Below are 26,896 nucleotides of genomic sequence, written 5' to 3'. Positions count from 1 at the left end.
GAGCATACAGCTAATGATACAGTATTAACAATGTGTTAATTCATAGAGCTTATCATCTGTATAGTCAAAGTCATGAAACTTTTGTAACCTTTCGTTTTTGTTTTTGCAAAATTATGTATTGAATTATGTTTTTTGTTCGTTTTTTTTATTAAAAATGTAATGTAAAAAGGGTAGGCAATATAAGCCTTGGCTTCAGCCTACACCTTTTCGGTCGTTTTCTTTATTTTTTTTTTTATAAATGTCCTACTACTGTACATTGCTTTATAAAAGAAGACCGAAATTAAATCATTCATTAATTCATGCCTCCAAGAGGAGTTAACCTTAAATAACAATCTGTATTGTCAAAGGCCATGTCTCCAAGAGTTAATAACAATGGGCCTCATTCAACAATACTCTCTTATTATTTTTCTTATATTCTTGCTTACCTGTCTGTTAAGAGAACAATAAGAAAAGCCACCGCCACATTCATGAAGCTGTTCTTAAAGTCCAAATCTGTTCTTACCCAGGTTTTTTGAATGGTGAATTCCACTCATTCTAAACTGGATGCGCGTTCTCGCGCAAGCATTTGCATGCAGAGACACGCCTCGCGGGCTCATTATAATACGAGAGCCGTGGGTCTGCATTGTATAGAGCGGATCCCCTGGCCGTATTCAAGCGCTGGAGAGCTTTGCGATGGATCAAAATGAGATAGGAATCAAATGTATTGTCATCATACAGCACCTATAGCTATATAATGGAATAGACTGTATTAATATAGTAGTAATATAATAGTAGTTGGCTAGTTGCGCACTTCTGGCCACCTCCCGCAGTGCGCGCATACACTAAATGATGCTAAATGAATCGTTCCAGCAAAGTACTGTAGGTTTTGTCAATATACTGAACGGCTGTGCGTTGTCAAGAGCCAATCGCACAGGTTGCCTCATCTCATCTGGCTCTGCAAATAGATCTAGAGTCTGAATATCTCCGCATATATAGCCTGCTGATGATCTCTCTCTCTCTCAAATCCATTCTGAGAACGGAATGCAGTGCCCGCGATGCGGGTCTTGATTGATTGATTGATTGATTGATTGAACATTTTATTAACAGATTGCAGAATGGGTACAATACAGTACAGCTCAATACACACAATTGTTAAGGGGATGCAGACCAGAGAAAGACTTTCGTCTTGTTTACGTCAGGGTCCCCCATTTTCAATTCATCATAACATATGACATACATGACATACAGATAGACAGTACTGCTATATATTTGTGACATACCAGATTTACAAATACAGTACTGTTTGTGATACAAAAAGAGTAAAAAAATTAAAAAGAGAGTATATACATTTGACGAAGAAACTGTACATTGGAGGAGATGGGGGGGGGGGGGTGGGTAGGTGGGGTGGGGTGTGGGGGGTTAACTGTTCATTGGAGGAGGTTGGGTAGGTGGGGTGGGGTCGGGGCGGACCTTCCTACAGGCGATATAGGCGGTTGCCTAGAGCGCCACCCAGAGGGGGGCGCAAAAAAAAAAAAAAAAAATGTTTTCTTTTATTTTTTATTTTTTTTCTCTGTGCAGTTTTGGCGCCCCCCCTCTATATCTGCAACCATTATTTTTACATAAAAAAAATTCTAACATAAGGGAAAATGAGCCAAAAATCTAAAACGGTCGGTCGGTCTTTTTGAGTGGTAGACGTCATGGACGTGCAGGTGCACACTCAACCGGGTAACCCGGGAGTTGACTCTGCTCCAACACACCAGGGAACCAACCACCTTGTCGTTAACCTATGCGGTGGTTGTTCCTATAACCCCTCAAGAAAAAAGGGTTATCCCAAGTCTACGGTATCAACGAACTTTACTTCGGACCGGACCCGGCGGCCTGGGACGCACACAGGGTTACTAGAGGAGGTCCCGAAGACCTCATGGGGGCAGATATGCGTGTTGATCTTAAAACATGAAAAGAAGGCGCCACCCAGACGGTCGGTGAGAACCGCGCTCGGTGGCCCACCCCAAGGGTGTGAGACCCCTCTACATATGTTCAGATCCATTCCGTTATCATCCCCCAAATATGAACGAGAATCCGTCGAGAACCAATAACAGGTTGTCGGAAGAGGAAAAAACCTCCATCCCAGTTGCTTTATAAAAACGCTGTTTCAACCACAAGCAACCAAGGCGTACTAGCTACCCGCATGATCTTTAACAGAACACCCTGAGCTAGCACTTAAGCGTGCATCGGGACACAACCACATCAATGAACAGGCTAGTTAGACCTTTCAGTGAATCCCCAAGGCGCCCAGGGGAAACGACAAGAGGGGTGTGGTGCTTCCTAAACTCCAACTCTTTTTAATAAAAAAGAAGGAAGCACCAACAGACATGAATCCCATTCTACACAGCCGAGGGTAAAAACTGTTTACATTTTTACATCCAGTCACCCCTTTCACAGAGGATTTAGACCGAAATTCCCCAGAGAGCCTTCCCACGTGAGTCGTAGAATGAAAAAGCCATGGCAACTACGAGTCACGTGACCAACTGACTCAAGTTACACATAAAATTGAGCGTCTAACCCGACACTTTGACACAACAGATCGTACGTAAATATCTAACTCACGGAAGCCATCGTCATAGCAACGTACGTAGTGTCGTATGCCATGACGGGGGGAAACCCAACACTCAACTCCTGTTTTTAATAGGAGCAGAATCAGGGCAACCCTTCCCCCCCCCCCCTCCCTGCCAAGGCGCCTAACGGCTTGGCCCTGACTGGCCTAACAGGAGATGAGAAAACCCCCCTGACCAATCAAGTGGGAAGGAGGGGTTTATTCGGCACCCCCTCACAAAACCCTTCCCCCTACACACAATAACAACTGTAGCATATGAAACCTTTGGTAGAATGCTAATGAATAGTGCAAGCTAATACAATGCACGCTACCCACAGAACTGTGAACAGGGTTTACAACAAAACCAAGTCATGTGTGTGTGTGAATCCTACACCCACATTCCATGTTGTACATAGAAAAACACTGATAGAGAGAGTAACGGCTAGGCCGTGGAACGTGTGTATACGAGCATTACTGCAACTAACACAACAGTGTTGTAGCTCAACATTACTTCTTGTGTAAGCAACAGACCATACAACCAGCTTCTACCTGCATGTGGAGTGTCAGGCCGAGATAGAAACCTTTCTATAACCGAGTGTATGCTGCAGACCTTGCTTAAGCTCATAACACGAACGTAACCCTTCTATCAATGTATACTAGTGCAGATTCACACTTTGCAACCTCATCATATGTTTTGGTGAAGAAACACACAGTTTGTTTAACAAAAAATACAGTCCCCCTTTAGAGGGGACTTTTTATTTATGAGCAAACAAATAATATGAGAGGCCGGGGAGGGGTAAACAGAGGGGACCGCAGGGGAAAAAAGTCACTGGGTCTAGCGGCGTCTGCTGCCTCGAGCCGCTCGGGCTTTGCCACCCCGAGAAGCCCCGGAGGGACGGTAGACAATCGGTTGCTGGTCACGGCGATCCCTACCGTCTCCTCCGGTCGTAGATGGGCTGGCTGCAGCAGCAGCACCGTCTCTCCTCCTGGCCTTCTTCGACGGGCCAGCAGTGGCGGTGGAGGCAGTAGCAGCCACGGCGGAGGTAGCTCGACGACATGGTAGCCGTCTGACTCCACCGGCAATGTCGGGAGGGGGAAAATGGGGTTGGAGCACGGATCTCTCCTCTGCCATCTCTCTGCACGTTGAGGTCATCAATTGCAGGGCCGTCCCGAACAGTCCAGCATCGGAGAGGGGTGCCGTCAGAAGAGGACTTCTTTTCTTCTCCGGTACACGAGCCTGCTCCAGCCAAAGGTGGCGCTGGTTCAGAGTCGCCAGGGCACGCACTTTCCCAGCGGCTATAGCCTGCAGCTGCATCAGATGCAGGACAGCTCCTGCCGCCTGGGTGAGCTGGTCATGTTGTTCATCACTCAGCTCCATGCCGCCCGTCAATACCCCGGACACAAATCTTGCCAGCTGCGCGATGTTAGACGCCGCGGCTAAAGATTGTGTTCCGGCGATAAATGACTGGTCGCTCCAGTACACCAACCGCCTTGCCGATTTACCTTGCGGAACCGGCTTGCATAACGGCTCCCACACCACCTCCGGACAGAGGAGCGTGGCCATCGGCCTATCAAGCCGTGGCACGCCCTCTCTCATACCGTCGACCAAACCCGTCACCCTCGTAACTGGTACGTAGGCGGGGGTGAGGCCCATGATGTGGGATACAACCTGGCCCCGACAAACATAGGCCCCCATTGAGGAGAAAAATGGGTAGACAACGTCCACCCCTCTCACAAGGCGACGTTGCCAGAGATGACCTATGAGATCATCAGGGACAGGGGCAGGCAGTGGCTGCGGCAGCGGCATGCCGTTTGCAGCGGCCGCCACCGCCATAAGCTCGGGAAACAAAGCCCGCAATTCCCCCTGCAGACTTTCTTCCACCGAGCCCGCATCCCTCACATGCAGCAAGCTTCGACTGGTCAAGGAGCCACAGTCTGATGTGGCTGATAGTAGGGCATCCTGTCGATGAGTCCGAGGGTCTTTCTCGACGTCTTCAAACAAGGCGCCCCAAAGAGACATTTCACCCCCCTCCAGTGTTACCTGGACGGGCGGGATCCCTGCCTCTACCGGGCCTTCAAATAAGAACCCGTCTGCCTCTACCATGTAATCCTCTGTTTCCATCGGGCAGGTAGAGACCGACGCATCCTCACTGGGCTCCAGCAATTCACCAAATCCAGGCCGTTCGCGTCTGCAAGCCACCACCTTGCGACGGGAGCGAGCAGACGCAAAAAGTTTGCGTCTCAAATCCTCCGGAACCAAAGGAACCGGCCGCTCAACAACGGACGATTCCCCGGAAGCAGAGGAACCAGAGCTACGACCGGGCCGCCACCGCGGCGGCGGCAGCACCGGTGCACCAGCTCCTTGGAGAGGCAAACTACCCATCGGACGCCTACCGGGCGTGGCTGTCAACCACGAAAGAGGCAACAGCCCAGCACCAGGACGCACGACGGAGGCGGAAATGGAGAACCGCTGGTGGAGAGTGGCTCTGCGACTCTCCGAAGTAGACATTATGACTTAGATTTTTCTCTTGAATATTTATGAGAGAAGAAAAAAATAAGCACAATGTAAACACGTCTCAACTTTCTTCAAATAGCAACCTCGTCAAGTGGGGATCTACCGAAGGCACTTCCTTGTGGTGAAAACGAAGAAGGAGGCGAGTAGGTGACCACACACCTGCTTATGAAGGTAAGCTGATAGGGGTGTGGCCAGACGAATGTTGGGATGTAAAGGTACATTGTGGAATTTTTTATTCAGTGCGCGTGCACGAGTGAAGTATAGTGCAGTCGTGACGCTGAGCGAGATCCATTACGAAACAGAACCAATGGTATGCTTTTTTAATTTAATTTTACATTTTGGGTAAGAGTTTCTTATTTCAGTAAGAGTGCTCTCGACCACTCTTATAATTTGTTCTTGCCTGAGAAAAAAGCAACAATAAGAAAACTTTGCTGAATCCCAGGTAAGAACAAAGTAAGAGGAAATGCTAGTTAAGAACCAAATCTGTTCTTATATCGCTTCATGCATGAGGCCCAATGGGTCTCATTCACCAACGGACTTAAGACAAAATCTTAGGAGCGCTGAAGAGCATTCGTAAGTCGGACAGACTGGTGTGCGCCGTGTTCTTAACACTTTCCGTGCCACTCACGAGATTTCTCTGGTTTTTTTTATAGGTGGTTGCTAGCCACTCACGAGATTTCTCGGATTTATTTTTTTTATTTTTTTTTGCGATCTGAAAAATTATTGCATCACCTGAGCCTACCCGAGTATAGCCGAGGGGCGCCGGCGATCACTGTGGAAAAAAGCGCCCCCTGTCGTCTCCCAGATGACATAAGTGATTTTGGAATGGACTCAATGAAAATGAATGGGGGAAAAAATCCGGTACTCCACATTTTCCAGTTCACTGATCCAGCCGGGGTTACCACAGTTCATTCTGGAACCTCAGATCCCCGCGGATCATGGAGTTCTACAGTATCGCGTTGGATCCATACACATATCGATTTTTTCGAATGGTGATCAGGAATTGGAATATACCAGTTGGATACCATCTGATGTCAGGTAAGGACTCTATGTTATCAGTGTTAGGATAATCAGAGTAAGTTTGATGAAGTTATAAGCTGTTTTGTGAAATGTCTTCTTTCGGTTTCACTGTAAAAGTCCGTGAGGAAATCAACGGAGCGATTATCCGCGCACGGCCGTAATGTGCTTGCGTGCACGTATAATATTGATCATCTAGCGTTTATTTGAAAACGATTCATAAAAAAGGCCGACGAATATCAACGTTGTGGAATATTCCACTAAAAGACGATTTTCATAGAATGCTCCAGAATGAGCTGTTTTTTTATATCAAAACGGGGGCTTTTCTAAATGCTCTAAAACGGAAACGACGCGATAAAAAAACAATCTGCCTTCACAGCACTGACTGGAAAATAGTCTTTGATAATGCGATGGGCAGATTAGACACATAGCCATAATTTAAAACATAGATTAGGCGATATTAACGTTAACATTGGCGCCGATGGTGGCATTCAGCCGGTAAAACGGAAAACCAGGTGTGGCGCTCAAAGTGTTAAGGGCTTTATTTGGGAGGAATCATGGTGATTGCGTTCATGTCAACTCTACAGACATCCTTGGAATTAAATAATCATAATAATAATAAATATGTGGACTTCCGGTTTACGCTCAGATCGGATGGCGGCGTAGTTTTTCCGAGCTCTGTGACCACTTCACTTTTATATTGATTACGACGTGAATTTTACGACATACTTTCACATAATACATCTCAGAGATGGCGAAACAAATATCAAACAAGAAGGGGACATTAAATGAGGTGGATGTTGAATGTATCAGGTCTATGTTCCGTGCTGAGCTCGATGCTAGCATGCTCCAGCTATCCAACAGACTGGACTCGCTCCAAGAGGAGGTAGCTAGCGTGACCACGCGGCTCTCTATGGTGGAAGAAGGGATGGCAGAGGTTGCGGTCGTGGCTGAAACCAACGCCACAGAGATCTCGGCGATTGAAGATGAATTCCTTTTTTACGAAAATAAGATCGCAGATCTGGAGGACCGGAACAGGAGGTGTAATATTAGAGTTTATGGCTTGCTCGAGGGCATTGAAGAAGACGCGCCGATTTCATACCTAGAAAAGATGATTCCTCAATGGTTTCCGTCCATTAAAACACCGGAGATTGAGCGAGTGCATAGGATTTTTAGAAATGGCCCCTCGGATAAAGCCGGACACTGTGGTGGAAAATATTATCATGTCATTATAGATCTGGGTTGAGATATCATTTTATCATTTTACAGCCCGACTTGTTCACTGTGACCAGCTAGTGTAATGTGTGTGTGTCTCTTTAACACATCTTGCGCCATTCACGTTGTACGACGTGTTTCAAGTTCATGCTAATTCTGCCAGATCACAGCGTACGACGTTATTGTGATCATATTTCATATTTTCGCCATGGTATTCATATTTCCCTCACAGAGCCTTGTCTGATGCAGTGGGACTCGGCACAACTCTGCAACGTTTCAATACTGCCCCCTGGTGGATGATCGGCGAGTTGCCAAACCGGAAATGGCCGGTTGGATATCGGTGCGTCTCCTAAATCTGTCCGGCCACTCGCATATCGTCGCGGGACTCTAGCCACACACCGTGGATATGGATCGCTGCCATAACTCAATAATCGACATGATTTGGGGCGTGTATTAGTATTATACAAACCGGAAATGGATCTACTCGATCCCCATCAAATAACTGGGATCTTTTTGCTCCAGTCTCATCGCCCAACGGTAAGAGGAGGCTGACGTCATTTTCAGCGTGAGTGTTTATTATTATCCATACAAACTGCTCTGATCTATATATCACCCATACTCCATAAAGCATTTAACGACGATCACGGAATTATAAACGACCCCCCGCCCCGTTCACCCGCGCATGATCAGTCATAACGTTTAGGACCATGTACAGTTAACATTTTTAATATAGCGTGGATCGGTATCAAACGGCATTTGATAATCTATATATGCATTTATGCCTATATCTCACGTTCTAGGAATTACTGCAGAAAACGATAAAAACATATTTATATTCTAGACGGTATTTTCGTATGAATGTTGAATGAAAAAGTAAAACGTTCCTACATCCTGAACGATAGATAATCAATGTTGAATGGGCCATAGTAATGTCAATTTAGCAATACAATTTAAAAAGTTATAGCCCTGCAAAGAAGGTGAACATCTCCATAGACTTACAGTGCTGGCAGAGAATGGTATAAGATGATCAAACTCCGGGGCGGCTACGTGGCGTAGTGGGCAAGGCGCTCGCCACGAATGCGGAGATGCTGGGCTCGCCTGTTCGAGCCCAGCGCTCCACATTGCTTTCAGTTTAGCTGGTTGTTCATACTAATACACATTGGCCATATTAGGGGGTGGGAAACTGATGGGTGGGGATCGGGCGTTGTGGACAGCGACTCCTACAGGTCGGTTGGTGCGCAGTAGAATCAGGAAGTGTCGGGGGCAGCGTGAGCCTCCCACGCGTTACTCCTCGCCACTGAGAGATCGAGCTGCGCAGGTGAAAAGATGCGACTGCTGTTACCTCAAGTACCGGAGTCCACATTGCAGCCGGCTTGTGGGAGGCAAGAAACAGCGTTCGTGACAGGGGAGGGTTGAATTGGATGATATGAAATTGGGATGGGAGAAAATATAGAAAATGGGAGAAAAAGTGTAAAAAAAAAAAAAAAAAAAAAGATGATCAAACTCCGTGGCAGTTAATGTGTTAAGAGACTCCAAGTTACCAAAGTTATCTCCCCAGCCAGCCAAAGCAAGGTTATTATTACTTCCCGTAACTGGGAAACATTTTTATTTACTTTCATCATCATATCTGTTCTAATGTTACGTCTGTGTGTATAAACTATGTTCTGCCCAGACCTCCTGGTCACTTTATGGCCAGACGCTTATGTGTGAACATGATGTATCTGTCTGTAAACTGTCCTTTCATTGTGGCCACGGTGAAATAAACTTTTCTATTATTAATAATGACTCAGAATGATTTATAAAACGGCTCATCGTTTTGTCCTTTAATATTTCCCATTACAACACTCACGCACTTTTATCTTTTGCTGCCTGCGGTTCCCTACAAGACAGGCTATTTTACGAGAGGAAAGAAAACATCCCCCGAAAATGGGCAACTATACACTGAGATTCGCCACCGACTTCAGCGACCATACTGCCAGGCGCCGCAGGGCCTTCTCGAAAGCCATGGGGATTGCTCGTGAGAGGGGCATAGAAGCATTCCTAATAGGGATGCTCGATATTGGCTTTTTTACCGATACCGATATACCGATATTGTCCAACTCTTAATTTCCGATACCGATATCAACCGATACCGATATATGCAGGGTTTCCCCCCCCCCAAAAAACTGAATAATTTCAGGTAATTAACATTACATATCTCTTGTTGTGGAATTAACACAACATTATGCATACTTTTGACAATAAATAAAATCAGAATTTGTTCTTACTTGCTTGCCTGGGTAAATAAAGGTTATAGAAATGTAAAAAAAAAAAAAAAAAAAAATTGAAAACCGATACCGATATTTTCCGATATCACATTTGAATGCCGATATCGGCCGATAATATCGGTAGGCCGATAATATCGGACATCCCTAATTCCTAATTTACCCTGCGACTCTGAAAATCAAGGTAGGCCGCGGAGTTGTGTCCGTCAACCACCTATTCACATCGGCGTCCGAAGCGGAGCGGTTCCTCAGACGACGTCCACCCCGTCCGAGGATGGTGAGGCGCCCCCGGCGGGGCAGACGGCGAGCACCGGGGAGTAGCAGAGCTTCGGGCCTTGGTTAGCTTAGCGCAAGCTATGCTGGCTATCGGGCTCTTTCAACTAACGATTTCGTTCTAAATCGTTAACACAGCCTTTCGATTAAACAGAACGGTAACATTCATGGTATTATCTACGCTATATATATCCAGAAATGGGTATGTACATTGACTATTTTCGAATATAATTCAGACGACTTGTGCTTTTTGACGCACTAGTCTTTTTATTGTCTGAGCATTGAACTTCGCAACTGGACTTCACATTGCATCTATATATGCATACTATCATACTATCATACTACTAGCATACTATCTTTTTTTGAGTTTGTATTTGGACAAACTGTACTTCGTAACTTTCACTCGAACGAGCTATGCTATTGCTAACGTATCGGCCGGTCGGGAGGGAAGGATCTCTCTTGGCGGAGCTATCTACGTGAATCGGGCTAACAAGCCTTAGCCTAATTACGCTATGCTCAAGGCATGCCGGCTAACCAGCTCTCCTAGCTAACACTACCTCGCCACGTGTTTACTGTGGCTCTTTAGCTACAGTTGCACACAGACTTTCTTTTTTCAAGTATAATGCGGACGACCGGCGCTCTTTAACGCATTGGGCCTAACAAAAATAATGGTTGGTTTCAGGTTGCCGACCGACCCTGCCGATTTAGGTGCGACCCAATATATTTTATGAGTTAAAAAAAAATAATTATATATTAAAAAAAAAAAAATCAGTTTTTTTTTTTTTTTTTTTTTTTAGAATAAAGTTTCATAGAAATCTTAGTCAAACATTTAGTATTATGGATATTAAACATGCTGGCAGAGTACATGCATCCATGTTGTTGTGAACATTTTAACCCTTTCACTGCCACACGACAGCCGGTTAACCCTTTCACTGTGACAATACAGAAGGTTAGCCCTTTACTATCACACAACCGACGGCGATGCTCCATCATTAGCATCATTAGCTCCGCATCCGCGGAGCTAATGATGCTAATGATGGAGCATCGCCGTCGGTTGTGTGATAGTAAAGGGCTAACCTTCTGTCGTGTGGCAGTGAAAGGGTTAATTAAATAAAGAAATTCCCTATCCATAGTCGCCGTGGGAAAGAATATAAAAAAAAAAAAAAAAAAAAAAAAAATTCCCTACCTACCCATGGCCAAACTGACAACCAACCTGAAACCAACTATTATTTTTGTTAGGCATTGGCCTTTTATTGTCTGCTCTAGTTCATCTCAGACAAATTGTGTTTTAATATTTCTGCTGTTACCGTCAGCACTTTAAACTGCACATTGATCGTTGTATTGATTTCCCCTCTCAGTTGAGTGAAATGGGTTCTACTTTTCTGATTTGTTACAATATACCTTACAAGTTATTAGTATGGATTTCATGTAAATAATAATAGAAAAATTTGATCAAAAAAAAAACAAGTTATTAGTATGGTTAAGATACATATTGTTGCTGTGGTTGCTGTGCTCGGTCAGGGTTGACCAACTGATGTTTGATCGTTACCGGACAAGTATTTTGAAGGGGGGGAGGGGGGTGGGAATGGGGGATTGTGTGGTTTTATGTTTTTCTTTCCATTCAAATCGCTCTGTTTTATGTTTGTTCTCACGCTCACACTCTGATCTCAATAGGACCTTAACAAATGGTTATATAACTGCTATGGTACTCTACTCCAAACAAATTACATTCAGTCATACTGCAGCCTTCTTACACTATGGCTAATCTGGAATGCAGGGGGTCTCAATATACCGCATAAACGCACAAGTGTACTAACGTGGCTAAAAGGGAAGGAAGTGGATCTTGCATTACTGAGTGAAACACACCTTTTATTGGCAGATAACACAAGACTGGCAAATAAATTCTACCATAACATAAGTTATTCTTCTTTTGACACCAATACCCGTGGGGTAGCCATATTAGCGAAGCGGAAATTGAATATTAAACTGTTAGATGTGTGGTCCAATGCAGAAGGTCGAATTACTATTGCTAAAATAGAATGTTCCAACCAGAAAATTGCGCTGATTTCGGCTTACGCCCCTAATGTGTATGACGCTAACTTTTATGCTGTTCTCACTGCAGCAATGCTGAAACTACCTGATTACTTATTAATAGTAGGAGCTGATTTTGGGATCCATTGATTGATAGGTCCAGTCACGCTGAATCCCCTGATCAGAAGCAAGCTACCACGGCCCTATGAGCCTGGTCTAAGGACACGGGGGTAATCGATATGTGGCGATCGCTCAACCCATCTGCGAGAGATCATTCCTTCTTCTCATCGAGACATAAGACTTTTTCCAGGATTGATTATGTTTTTTCTTCCCCACGGCTCTTTGATAGCTTTGATGTTGACTTATTACCCATAGCACTTTCAGACCACAAAGGTATCCTCCTTAAGGTTTCACTCAGTAAAATAACGACCCGTGCCCCTAGGTGCCGCTTTAACTCTACACTGCTGAAAAATGGGGATTTTAACTTGCAATTTAAAGAAAAGCTCACTGAATTCCTGCAGTTTAATACGGGCTCGGTACAGGATCCCAGACCTCCCCCTTGATACGATTTGGAGAAAAGATATCCCGGAGTTGGATGTAGTTGGGATGCAGTCTGGAAAAATGTCCGGCTGTCCTCACGCAACCCAGATCACCAACAGATTCATCAAAATGTTATTCATAGGACTTATTTGACCCCTAGACGACTGAATCTAATGAGTCTCAGACCTGACTCTCGATGTACCTTATGTCCAAACGGGGCCATCGGAACATTTATGCATATGTACTGGGAATGTCCTCCTGTTGAGCTTTTCTGGGAAGAGATTACCACCCAGCTATCAGATATTTTCTCTCTGACTATACCTGTCCTGCCTTCTGTATTATTACTGAATGAAGTTTCCCAATTACCGACCTCTACACATGTGAAGAGACTCATTTTAGCCGGCCTCACAGCCACCCAGACAAGCTATGCCCGAAGGTATGGATTCTTACCTACCTTGATGTGATATATCTGGAGATATCCACTGCACGAGTTTTAGGGGTTAACTAAGCGAATATTGCTATCTGGTTGGCAGCGGTTGCAAAACTTAAAGAGCGCATATAACGATCAATTGCTAGATAATCTACCATATATTATGTATTTAACTCACGTTGGGGTCCTGGGGTGAGTGTGTGTGGGGGGGGGGGGTGAAGAGCGAGCGAAGACCATTGTCCACTTGTTTTTTCTTTTAGTTTTTTATTGTATTTTTAATTATGTATATATTCTGGGCCCCCTTTAGATGTGGGTCTGGTGGTTATGGGCTCGGACTGGGGGGGGGCCGTGGTTCGGGGTCTCTGCGGGTTGGGGCATTAAAGAGGCGTGATGCTTTGGCTCGTGGGGGCGCCGGGCTGCGGATCCCCCGTGGTCGGGGTTCGCGGCTGCCGGGCCTGTAGATGGAGGGGGCTCAGGAAACCCATTATGTTTGTGTTCTGGGCCCCTTTTGATTGTGTCCGAGTGTTGGTTCGGGCCCTCGGCGAGTCGGGGTGTTAAAGAGGCGTGATGCTCTGGCTCGCCGGGGTACCGGACTTGGGGCTCTCAAGGGTTGGGGATCGTGGCTGTGATGGGTGGTGAGGGAGGGGGCTTAGGGTGTTATATTATCGTACTTGACCATCGCGTCCCGCTCTTAAGCCATACCGAGATATACCTCATCTCATGTACCTACTGTACACCATCAACGAAAAACAAATACACCCACCACCTGCCAGGCCCCGCCCCTATAGAGGCGTACTATAAAGTACTAGGCGTGGTCACCACTCACTCTTCCTCTATTTCGTTTCCATCATAGCGGTCGCAAGTCGCCCTATGTAACTAGTGCTATGAAAAGATTAGAGAAATTGCCTAATGTTGAATGCTTACCGGAGGTTTGCTTACCCCTGGAATCTTCGGGGCATGTTTCAGCGACACGTCAGGCCTATTCTGATGTTTCCTCGTCTTGTGGCAGCAGATCGAGGAACAGCGTGCGAGGTTGGCTATCGAGCCGGCTCGCACACAGGTGAGCCCTGTGTCATCAGGCATTGATGCTAGTGTTAGTAATGCTGGTTTGTTTTGTTACACAACCATGTTGTGTGTTGGCGCCAGGGGCGGGATGGTTTGGTGAACGTTTCACTGCAGTGGACGGGTTCCAAGCGATCCTGGAAGCGTGCTGCTAAACAACTAATGCTAAAGCTAAATGCTAATGCTAAATGCTAACACTACTGCTACGCTGTTCTAATGTCTCCGCCGTGGGATGTTGCCGCTTTTCCCTCCTCTTGCCCGGTTCATCAATGAAGGTCAGTCGGTAGCTAATGTGGGGGTTTTGCTGAGTCCTATTTTACCCTTTTACGGGTAAATGGGTTGACAACAGGGTGTGCCGTGGCTAGGTAGCCTAGCCAGGTAGCGTTAATCCTGTGCCCCGGCGGGGTTTGAACGGTGTTCCCACCCGGAAGCCGATGCTTGAGGCTCGGCGGGTGGCAGTAGAGCTATACTACTGCAGGATGGGACTTAGCGGCGGCCCGTTTTGTGGCTCAGCTGACTGTTTTCTGTCCATAGTAGCGTTGAACGCTATGCTATAGTGGGCTACTGTTTTGTTCTGTCTCTCTGCTACGAGAATGTCTGTCTATGCTACAGTTTTCTCTCCTCTCAACCATTCATGCTGACGGTCAATCGGTGTCTATTGGGGGAGTAGTGCGGGGGGGGGCTTTGTTTACCTTCATGGGTAAATGGGCTAAGGGCTGGTGTGCTGTTGTGAATATTATGAATGAATGCAGGACTGGTTCTCTCTGGTCCGCCTCCCCTTAACGTTGTGTACATGGGCTTGCTCATTCTACAGTATTTTCGTGGTGTTAGTTATTTTATTCATTAACCCCTTCATGGTGCACACCACAGTGGAGGTTGCTGTTTGCAACCACCACTGGTGCTCCGTGTTAACATCAGTCCTTTGCTTTTGACATAAACAGTGCCCCGCGCGGCCGACGCCATGAGGTGGGTCGGCCTGGCGAGTGGCTGGTGGGCTGCTAAAGCCTACAGCGATTAGTAACTGTGTTCGAATTGCTGTTTTTTCTATAAAAAAAATTGTGTCTGGTGGCAGGGCCTTGAGGGCCAGCCGACGTCAACACATCGCGCGAGGTTGTTGACGTTATTAGCTTTGACCTAGCCGCAAGCTATAACCGCTCAGGGTTCCCCTCTCCGCAGAGGATTTTGGTCTTCTGCTGGAGCGCGGGCGGTATTGTCCTAGGCCCCACACCGCCTCACACCGCGCAGCCAGAAGAAGAAAGAGCACGGCCTCGTCAGCGGCCTGTCCCATGGGAAGGTTCAGCATTTTTTGGATCGTCTCCTACCTGTTGAACACTGTCAGGTGGGGGTCTGGTTCTCCTCCATAGACCTGTAGGGTGCGTATTCGCATCTCCAATCTTCCATCCTAGGGCTTACCTACGCTTCCTTTGCAGGGTTAGCGTATGAGTACCAGAGGCTGCCGTTCGGTTTTCTCTGGCTACCCGCATCTTCACCAAGTGCGTGGAGGCCGCACTGGGGCCTCTGCGTCGTCAGGGGTTACGAACTGTATTCTGCCCTGACGACGTTCTGGTCCTTCGCGGTCAAGGTGGATCGTCGGGTCTCGTACCAGGCAGGTCCCTACCAGCCTGGGGTTTGCTGTAGACTGGAAGTAGAGTACTCCTCTTCCCAGTCAACGGTTGGAGTGCTATGGGCATCCCTCTCAGAGCGTGTTGTCGACACGCTCGGGAGGTTCCGTCCTAGGACGGTTACGGCGCTGTCTCACGTCACGTTTTTCACCGACGCCTCCCTCGCTGAAGATGCGTCGGGCCAACGCAGTAGGGGGCAGCTGGCAAACCATGCTGCCCGGTCTGCGCTACGTTCAATGTGTTGGTATTGAAAGCAGTCCTTCTGGTCCTCAAACGGTGTTGATCAGGACGGACAATACGACGTCAGTGTCGTATATCGACAGACAGGGAGGAGTACGCTCCCCCCGTCTGCACCGGGCGGCTGGCTATGGGCGTCCTCCATCTGCGCGGCCTGAGGGCTCCCCACATCCCCGGCAGGGTGAATGTGGGTACAGGTGTACTGTCGCGGGGCGGTCCTCATCCTGACGGGTGGGGATTACGTCCGGACATAGCCAGGCAGATCTGGGACCGATGCCGTGCCGCCTGGGATTCTTTCCCCATACATCTGTTAGGTCAGTTGTTGGGACGGGTACGCCCCAGATGGCGTATGTTCCAAGAGTGGTGTCCTGCCCCCTGGATACTGTCCTTGTTACCTCCAGTCTCTCCTTGATGGACTGTCGGCTTCGACGGTGAGGGTATATGCAGCAGCTATATCCTCTTATCATGAGGGATTTGAGGGTGATGTTTTGTTCAGCCACCCTCTTGTGAAGCGTTTCCTGCTTGGCGCCCGACGCGTTAAGCCCTTAAAATGCTCTTTGGCTCCGAGTTGGGATCTTCAATTGGTCCTCGGTCGGTTGTCCTTGGCCCCGTTTGAGCCTCTTGAGCAAGCGCCGTTTGAACAGCTGTCGTTCAAGACCGCTCTTGCTGGCCGTCACCTCCGCTGAACGCGTGGGTGTGCTTTGTGCTCTCTCGGTACGACCAGAGTGCCTGTCTTTCGTTCCGATTGCGGTGCCACTCTGCGGCCTAATCCTGCCTTCGTGCCTAAAAATATCCGGAGTTCCTTCCACTCCAGGGATATTGTGGTTCAGGCGTTTCATCCACCTCCTCACGCTAGTGAGTTGGAGACGGGCCTTCACCTGTCATGTCCGGTCCGTGCTTGGGGATTTACCTCAGCCGTACTCAGGGCCTCAGGGCTACCGATCAGCTTTTTGTCTGTTACGGTGGTTCTCGTGCCGGTAAGGCACTATCGAAACAGCGCCTGTCCCATTGGTTGTGCGAGGGCATTGCCCTCTGCTACACGTTGGCCGGGCTGGATCCCCCTGGGGGCGTCAGGGCGCACTCCACTCATGGGGTGGCGGCCTCTGCCGCTCTTCTGGGTGGGGCCTCGGTGGAGGACATCTGTGCTGCAGCTTCATGGTCCTCCCCGGGTCCCTTCGTAAGGTTTTACCTCATGGACATGACCGGGGGTTCTGTCTCCCAGGCGGTTCTGGGGTCTGTGGCCTCTCCTGCTTCCCGTCCTTTGGTAGGGTAGCAGGGGTGTGTGGGTATGGGCCACAGTGTGTTCCCTCGCGTCCGCTCTACCCCATATCTCGGTATGGCTTAAGAGCGGGACGCGATGGCCAAGTACGATAATATAACGACAGGTTATGTATATAACCTAGTTATATGAGTACTGGCTAAGCGTCCCGCTCTTAAGCAGCCCTGAGTTCCCTTGGGGAATCTTTTCCTGGAAACGGGTTTTTTACGAGGAAGAGTGAGTGGTGACCATGCCTAGTACTTTATAGTACGCCTCTATAGGGGCGGGGCCTGGCAGGTGGTGGGTGTATTTGTTTTTCGTTGATGGTGTACAGTAGGTACATGAGATGAGGTATATCTCGGTATGGCTTAAGAGCGGGACGCTTAGCCAGTACTCGTTAATTGTACAATCTATTTTATTTATTGTCTAGTCATTGTAGTGTTGAGTCGATGTTTTTGGTGTCTTTTTATGTATTATTATTGTTGTATGGATTGTATTATTGTTATTATGTTGTGAACTGTGTTGTTTCATGTTTGAAAATTAAAAAAATTTGATCACAAAATAATAATTTGTTTTACATTTACAGTCGTGCCTCGAGAGTCATCGTGATGTCCGAAAATAAATAAAAACACTACACCAACACTGCAAATGACAGTGGATAAATAAATAAGAACTAAAGCTAATCGTGTGGATATAGCTATAGTGGATTATGTAAGGGATAATGTATAGCTACGAGGTCATTGTCGCAAAATAATTGACCGACACGTAGTTTAAAATACCGAGCCGCTTCGGCGAGGTGTTTTAAACGTCAGTGAAGGTCAATTATTTTGCGACAATGACCGAGTAAAGCTATACATTATCCCGCTTATTACATGGCTAACTTACTAACAATATACCTAATTCATTTGACAAATCGCAGTTGTTCTGTGGCTCTGTCAGCCCAAATAAAGTGATTATTATTATCGCGGGCAGCCCGGCAGGTGTGTCTGATTGGCTGCACTGAAACAGTGTTTGTCAGTGGGCTTGATTGCGAACAGCTGCGCACAGCGGTCATTATTGTCCCACAGCGGTCATTATTGTCTGATAACTGACCTCTGACGCGCGCTATTGACCAATCACAAGCAAGCATTTCGGCGAATGTGAAAACGCCATGTAATAAGTAAGGGATAATGTATAGCTACGAGGTCATTGTCGCAAAATAATTGACCGACACGTCGTTTAAAATACCGAGCCGCCTCGGCGAGGTGTTTTAAACGTCAGTGAAGGTCAATTATTTTGCGATGATGACCGAGTATAGCTATACATTATCCCTTACTTATTACATGGCTAACTTACTAACAATATACCTAATTCATTTGACAAATCACAGTTGTTCTGTGGCTCTGTCAGCCCAAATAAAGTGATTATTATTATCGCGGGCAGCCCGGCAGGTGTGTCTGATTGGCTGCACTGAAACAGTGTGTGTCAGTGGGCTTGATTACTCCAGCTGCGAAAAACAATAATCACCGGTGGCTATCGAAAAATAATTCACCGCTGTCGGGGGCTATTGACCAATCACAAGCAAGCATTTCGGCGAATGTGAAAACGCCATGTAATAACCATAAATAACAAGCGAAGAATGAGCGAGCTGGTATTGATATTGCAACAAATGTGTATTGAAACTGTTTCAAATATTCAGAATTGATCAAGTCAAAGTTGAAAAATCATGTGTGCACTCTGATGCACACACACCAACATGCACACACATATAAACTATATCCTGGCATCTCACACACGTGCACGCCAACACGCACACACCTGTCTACCAGGTGATGCAACAAGAGCAGAGTACATGTTGTCTGCCCCTGTAAATGTCCACCCCCCCCCAACCCCCTCCAAGGTACAGTTTCTTCCCCCTCAAATGTATATACTCTCTTTTAGAAACTGTCTCTTAAACAGTACTGTTTATCTATATATCGTGTATGTCATAAATGTCTGGATGAATTAGAAATGAGGGACCCTGATGTAAACAAGATGAAAGTCTTTCTCAGGTCTGCATCCCCTTGACAATTGTGTGTATTGAGCCGTACTGTATTGTACCCATTCTGCAATCCGTTAATAAAGTTTTCAATCAATCAATCAATCAATCAATCAATCAATTAATCAAGCAATCAATCAAGCAATCAGTCAGTCTTACCTGCTTATGCATTTCCATGTTGAGCCCGTAAGACATTTCATAGTACTGAAAAAACACAGATGAGTCAAATAAACATTTACACTCTCTACACACGCACGCACACACACTCTCACTCTCACTCACACTCACACACACACACACACACACACACACACACACACACACACGAGACTCACCATAACGTAGTGTCTCTGCATCTCAGTCTTCTCACTGGCAAGTTTCTCACACTCCAGTTTCAGACTGTGGACAGAAAATAAAGATTACACACTCTCACACACACACTCACACACACACACACACACACACACACACACACACACACACACACACACACACACACACACACACACACACACACATATATATAGACCCACATTATAGACACATTTGAACCTCTTAAGAAAAGAAAGGATGATAAAACTGTCCTGTCACTTCGAGCTGTTTTAATCTCAGGTAATGACAAAGGGAAGGTGAGAAGGCAGTATTCTGCTGTATTGTAGCACCGTCCCCTGTGGCTACAGCCTCCCCACCTACATACTCAGCAGCTCTTCTACCAGTAATTAACTGATCAATAGGCGTCTAGACGACCCTCAGTATGAGTTCCACTCTAATGGTCCCATTAAAGGAACACGCCGACCGACATTATCATGAAATGCTCTTACCGTCTTCTCCAGAGTCGGGCAATAAATACCAATATCCTTTCTGTGCGTTCGGTGGAAAGCTATCCGGCTGCAAGCTAGCCTAGTTTAGTTTAAATGAATGTAAGCGGATATGGACTACTAGCCTAGCTTAAAACTCCAGGAGAAGTGTTTTTGGCCAGCTAGGCTAGCTGATCCGTATCGTCTTTAAAAATATTTAAAACAGATATTGATACTGGTGATTATCGTCACCAAACTGATCATGACTGGACTTCTTTTTTTGTTCATCTCTCATTTACGTTTTTTGCAAAGAAACTTGTCTACATTAATTTTAATTATTCATTTTCAAGCACCTCATTCTTCCCTAGTATTAACCTCTTATACATCGGACGGCCCAACAATGGACCGTTGCGCACGCGAGCGCACGTCGCAGCACTTTGCCCTCGTCTGCCGGCTCTGGGCTGTATTTTTGCATATCAACCCATACATTGATGGAAAGCTAATATGGCCACCATTCGATTGACACCCTACTCTACATATTGCATGCTTCCAGTCTCGGGTTACAAGACCAAACAACCGACGAGCATCATTTGACGAGAGACATCCTGAATGGCCCAGTGACCTCCGATGGTGAAAATTATTGACCGCCTTTGTAGCCAATGAAATTCTGGAGCCAACGGTATCCCACGCGAGGGCTGATTGCAACAACAAAGGGGCAGAAGAAGACAAACAAGTTCTTTGTTTTTACTCGCTCTTCGGAATGAATGGCAGCGGGCGGCCATTTTGGATAATCATGCCGAAGAATAAATCGCAAATGACTTTGGGTATGCAATCGTCAGACGTGTTGTGCAAAACTAGACCAATTTTTTTGCCCAATAGATAAGAGGTTAGGGCTGTATTTGGTGGGTATAGGAGGACACACTCAACCCTCCCCTGCCTGCTACCTCACACCCAAGAGGAAAACACTTTAAATTAGTATTAGCAACAGTAACAGTGTATTGCACTACCAAAGCTACCTAGCATGTCCTATATGCCCTGTAAATAATTATGTACAGATACCGAGATGTCACATGTTACCTGTTATTGCACAATGTTTTTTGTATTGGATTCTATTATATGTTGTACCACTGTATTGCACATCGTTGCGGGCAAGACCACCCGCATTTCATTGTATACTCGTATGCCGTGACAAATAAAACTCTTGACTTGACTTGACTTGAACACTCAACCCTTCCCCTGCCTGCTAGCTCAATGGGGGGAAATACCTTTCGGTACTCACCAGCCTGTGAGTGGAATAAACTGCCAGTGTCCATAAAAAGTATTGACTCAGAAAGAAGAAATGGCTTTGTGTTTGTTTGTGTTATTGCATTTTTTTTTTTCATATTTACATTTTCACAATGCTTGGACATTTTATTTATATGTCTTATTTGTGCATAGTGCATACTAGTCTAGTCATCTTGCCCCCCCCCCCCTTTGAGGACCACAATGGAAATAAACCGTAAGGTTTTATTGTGTTTTAATCCTCGACGATTTTAGATTATATGTGATGGCTGTATATGTTGTGTACCGGTATTGTATGTGATTTTAGATTGTCAAATAAATTCAATCAATTCAATCAATCAATCAACCTCATGCCCAAGAGAAAAACACTCAACCCTCCCATGCCTGCTACCTCACACCCAAGAGGCAAACACTCAACCCTCCCCTGCCTGCTACCTCACACCCAAGAGGAAAACGGGGGTGGTTGCTATCGCTCCACCCCACAAAGCTCTCCACCACCACCACTCTCTACCTCCTGAGACACTGCAAAAGCCCAACCCCGTGGCAAGGCCGTAGCAGCGGAGCGCGAAGGAGGACCCAGACCCAGGAAGGGACTGGACCCCCCCCCCGGAAAAGGGGGCCTGGAGAGGCCAACGACGCCGCAGCATCGAGACCCCACCAGGCGGTCACTAGTGACCAGGCCACGTGAGCGGATCGGCGCAGGCGAGAAATCCGCTCTTCGCTCTTTAAAGCTTGGTCCGCTCCGCTAATCACTCATGTTGACCCCGCCCCCAAGTCGCTCTCCGCTCGCTCACCGCTCACCTTGAATCGAGCGCTCCCCGCTCCCCGCGCCACATCGCTCGGCAGATTTTTTTCTTTTTTGGAGCATGGTGTAAATTAGCTCAAACTACAACAGTCTACACCCCCTGGGCCCCTTAACAATTGTTTGTATTGAGCCGCATTGTAATTGTACCCATTCTGCAATGTTAAATAACGTTGTTTATCCATTCACTAGCTCTATTAAGCGATGATAGCTAGCCTAGCCACAATGCTATGGTCGCTGCCATTAACGTTAGCATGTAAGCTAACGACAACAACAATGGCGTCAAAACTTTTTCTAACAGGATGTGAGTGACAAAGCCTGAACAGGATATCACAGGTTCACCCTTCTCATTGGTTGAAAATGGCCTTCATGTTTGTACATTGCCATCCGTTGCTTTGGCATTGTACTACATGTATATTACATCAGTGTTAAACCACTGTGAGCGGCCTGGAGTGGATTGGAGCGGAGGAGAACTCTCGCTCCGGACGTCGCGCCGACCCATTTTAAAACCCACTCCTCGCTCACGTCAAAACCGCCCGCTCACGTGCACTGCTAGTGACACCACCCCCCACATCGCCAGCGTATTCGGACAGGGCCCATCCAAGAGCAGGCCCTTCCCTCCTACAGCACGCCGCTCCGAAGCACTCAAGAGGCTACACCCACAGCGGGACCAGGCAGCACACCGGGGAGACAACCCCCAAAAGAGGTCGATCCCTCAATCCAGGCAACAGGCCACTCGACCTGAGCCTGGAGCACTGCGGACTAGACAGGCGCCAAAGGGGTCTGCTGAAAACAGCACCCGGGCGGAAGGGGCATATGCTGGCATGCTGTGCACCATGTCGCAGCCTCCACAAAAAAAACCTCGACTCTCTAGAGGGGCCGAGGCAGAGAAGGCTGACATGATTGGCAGACGTCATGAAAGGTGCGGGGGCACACTCACAGGTAGACGGGCCAAACCCGGCCTACCCCGAGAGTTGACTCCGCTACCAACACACCAGGGAACCAACCACCCCCTTGGTTCTAACATGAGGCGGTTGTTCCTATAACCCCCCAAGAAAAAACTCCAAAACACAACTGCGGGTATACACTGGCTATACCGCAGTACAAGTGTTTCAGTTTTCAAGAAGGGGTTAACCCAGGCCAACAGGTCGACGAAAACAATTTCGAACCCGGGCCCGGCGGACCGGGACGTACACAGGGATGCCAGAGGAGTTCTACAAGAACCACCTCAACAGCCCCCTCCCAGCCCCGCCTAAGCAGGAGAAGAGAGGGGCGAAAAAGAATGGAGAAGGACCTGTTAGATATTAAGTAGTACTTCACTTAATATCGACTCAGTATTTAAACAATAGTCTTTATTTGCATTCTCCGTTCTAGTGCTCCCGCACTCGACTTGCTCCCAGCCTGCATTCTCTGGAGTGAACGCACAGCGTCAGCTCCTATGACGTAACCACGTAACAGCGTGGTACGTCAGTACACAACAGGACCAGGCTCCTTCAGCACGGCGCAAGGTACAACACAACATGGACCAAGCAACAGTGAGGGATAACACGTAGTAACATAACACGAACATCTCCATAACGTCAAACCCTGCAACGCCCGGGCCGACCCGGCATTCCCCCCCCCCCCCCCCCCCCAAAAAAACACAAGTCCCTCAGGGTACCAGAACAGCAGATCTGCGCCCCGGTGGACAACGGGTTAACTGACCTGGTCCGGCGCGACCAGAATCAGTCCCGTGCCCTAATCACGCCGCCATCCCCAGTCCCAGGAGGGGGGTAGGTACGCGTGTCGATCCAAAACATTATAGAGGGCGCCACCCAGACGGTCCCCTTCGTACCGCACCCGGTGGCCGACCCCAAGGATGTGAGACCCCTCTACCAATGCTTTGATCTATTCCGTTAACATCCCCCAGAGATGAACGAGAATTCGTAGAGACAAGCCTAGTACACTGGCGCTCGGAAGAGACAAACTCCATCCCAGTTGCCCCATAAAAACGCTGTTTCAATGATGAGCAACCAAGGCGCGCAAGCCCATGCATGGTTCCTATCAGAAGCACCCAGGGCCAGCACTATGTACACATCGAGACCCAAAACATATCAATGGACATTCTAACAAGAACCCAGATACCGTTCCTCCAAGCCGCCTGGGAGAACGACAAGAAGCAGTTTTTTTCACAGAAAAAAATACGGACATGGGTCCCATACGACGCGGCTGAGGGAAAACAACACCCCGTCAACCTGCTCCATAAAAGAGGGGACGGGGAGTGACGTACCCTATGGCGGGGGGAATCCCATGACTCAACCGACCATTACAGACGAGGAGTCAGGGAACTCCCTAAACACCCCGTCAACCTGCTCCACAAAAGAAGGGACAGGGAACCCCCAGAGAGACTTCCCACGTGAGCAATAAATTGAAAAGACATATCGCTGCTGTCGGGACAAAACCTCATAACTCCAAAAACCCAACTTTTCAGCAGATGAAAAAAACTAACACAGATTTGAGGGTGAATAGAGTTAGGAGGTTTAGACAGATGATCGGTTGAATGCTTTCCCATTGTTTAAACTTTGCAAAACCCACACACACATATGGAGGATGATCTACGGAGTTGATTTATATAATAAAAAAAAATTCAAAAAATGGAGTTATGAGGTTTTGTCCCGACAGCAGCGATATGCAACATTAAGCCATGTAACAATTGGACTAGGACTCTCTGAAACTCTGAGGAGGCTCCCTCACTGAGAGGGAGGCTCTGAACTCACCGAGGAGGCTCTGAAACTCTGTGAGGAGGAGGCTCTGACCCAATATACACACTACTAGTAGGGAGCAGAGCAGAAGAACAAATCGTCTCTACTGCATTGCATCACCTACCAAGCTCAATACACATACAACAGAGCAGAACCTCTTTTTAAGTTCTACTCACCTTGACAATCTGAGGAGGAGGCTCTGAAACTCTGAGGATGCTCCCTCACTGAGAGGGAGGGTCTGAAACTCACCGAGGAGGCTCTGAAACTCCCTGTAACAGAGGTCCACAACATGGAGCCTGAAAATAACTCACGAAAGTCTCACAACCAATAGAAACGCGCCCAGTGACATACTCTATGGCGGGGGGAATTCCGTGGCCCACCGCCCAATATGGCGTGGGACCAGGAAAGTCCCCCCCCCCCCCCCTCCCTACCCTGTGACGCGCTGACCCAGCAACGTGACAGGAAGCCCAAAGGACAGGAGGCCCAACCCCCTGACCAATCAGAAAAAGGGGAGGGAGGTTTTATCAGTTCACCCCCTCATGACCCCTCACCCCTGATACGATGCAATGACAAAGCAGAGCCATGACACCAGTCATAGCGTGCTACATGAATCGTTAACAACTTCACATAGACTCATGTGCGAACCTGCCACCTGAATTTTTACACCTTTTCCTAAAGGAAGAAAAATACAGACCAAGAGAGGGCCCCTTTAAGGGCCCTGGTACAAGAGCTTACACATGTAACTTCTGTAGGCCAACACCTAACCCAGTTATGGATCTTAACGACACACACAACCCTCCATCACAACAAAAAAGGCAAAAGTACACTCTCACTACCGTAAGAGGAACGCCGTTTTTCATAACGAGAGAAGACACAAGACCTCGATTAAGTACTGGTCACAGGCCTTGCTAAGTCCACATGACAGCGACCAAACAATCTTCAGAAAAAAATTGCCTCTCTAAGCAGGAGCACAACCCCAGCAGAAGCTAAGGGGTTACACCGTATCCCCACAAACATAGTGAAAAAATATATTGTAAACAAAATCATGTTTGAGGGGAGGGGGGGGGGGGGGGGGAAACCGGGGGAAAAAACCACCCCTCACCACCTTACCCCTGATACGACTCGTTTGAACAGGTACAGCCCTGTTCATTTGTGAAACTCGCCACCTGTTTATTGTCATCACAAGCTGAGAGAGGGACTCACCCCTCGATCACACAATTCACACACAACACATGTCGCATCCCCAAATGTAGTGAAGCAACATACGTTTTGGAAAAAACATCGTTATTACAAAACATTCAGAAGGGAAGGAAGGAAGAGGGGGGAAGTGTCCAATGGACCTTTACCTGCACCAATGAACGCAGGCTGAGAGGACCGCAACACTGGTCTCCACGTTGACGAAGGTCCTCGCTGGCGGGGGCAAAAGAAGCTAAGGCCGGAGCGAGGCTCCGCGAGACGCCCCCCTCCAACAGCCGATCATGGTGCAGGGCCGACTACCTCCTCTGTCAAAGATGACGTCGTAGTCAGAGTGTTATGGCCTGCTATTCTCACGGCTAATGTTCAACGGTGTAGCATAAGCTAACAGCTAACTCCAGGCTAACTGGTAGCATCAGGCTAATGTTCCCAGCCGAGCGAGCGTACAGAGCTAGCGTCGTAGCTAACAGCTAACTGGCTAACAGGTAGCTCAACCCAGCTAGGACGAAAGCTAAGCAGCTATCACCGAAACTGTACAACGAGAGAACACAATATAGGCCAACACTTCAGACAGCCGCCGTCTGTCCCTCTCCTCATCCGAAGAGAGAAGAGGAAAAGAAGTCAACACAGTCTTCAGAACGGTGATTAACAGACACAGCGGTGCCGGCACAATTCCCTCATGGGCTGCAGCCGACTTGAGCGTGGAGGAATTCTTATAACGAAACACCAAACCCACTTCCCTCACGCTGGGTAACTTTCATCTTGAAAGGTGGGGCCTCGCACGGTGACAGAGAGTATCCGTTTGTCCAGAGATCTGGGGGTTTGAACCGCAGATTCGGATACGGTCCCAGGCAATAGAGCTCCCGATGAGGAGCTCATGTAGCGTGGGCGTCAAAACCAGAACCCTCTCCACGCCGCTAAGAGGCAGCAAAAAAGGGTACCAGCCTGGAGCCGGCTTTCGTAAGTCGTGTAGCCATTCCCCCCATAGCAACACAACTGGCGCTCGCATATCAAAACCATCACCCACC

At 47.5% G+C, this 26,896-nt stretch overlaps 1 protein-coding gene across 1 annotated transcript in view; it reads right to left on the bottom strand.

Moving 5' to 3' along the window:
- The window catches only part of LOC311235712 (transducin-like enhancer protein 4), a gene marked incomplete at both ends in the record, with an annotated part of 199,679 nt that overhangs the window by 154,314 nt on the left and 18,469 nt on the right, over positions 1-26,896 (bottom strand). The window contains 2 exons of the mRNA XM_084323178.1: positions 19,213-19,257; positions 19,389-19,452. Coding sequence (XP_084179304.1) covers positions 19,213-19,257; positions 19,389-19,452 — 109 coding nt within the window. The remainder of the gene's footprint in view (positions 1-19,212; positions 19,258-19,388; positions 19,453-26,896) is intronic.

The sequence above is a fragment of the Notolepis coatsorum genome (assembly GCF_963971535.1).
Source record: "Notolepis coatsorum genome assembly, chromosome: 10".
Classification (NCBI taxonomy): Eukaryota; Metazoa; Chordata; class Actinopteri; order Aulopiformes; family Paralepididae; genus Notolepis; species Notolepis coatsorum.
Note: the sequence above shows the minus strand (reverse complement) of the source record. Positions and strands in the feature narration are given on the sequence as shown.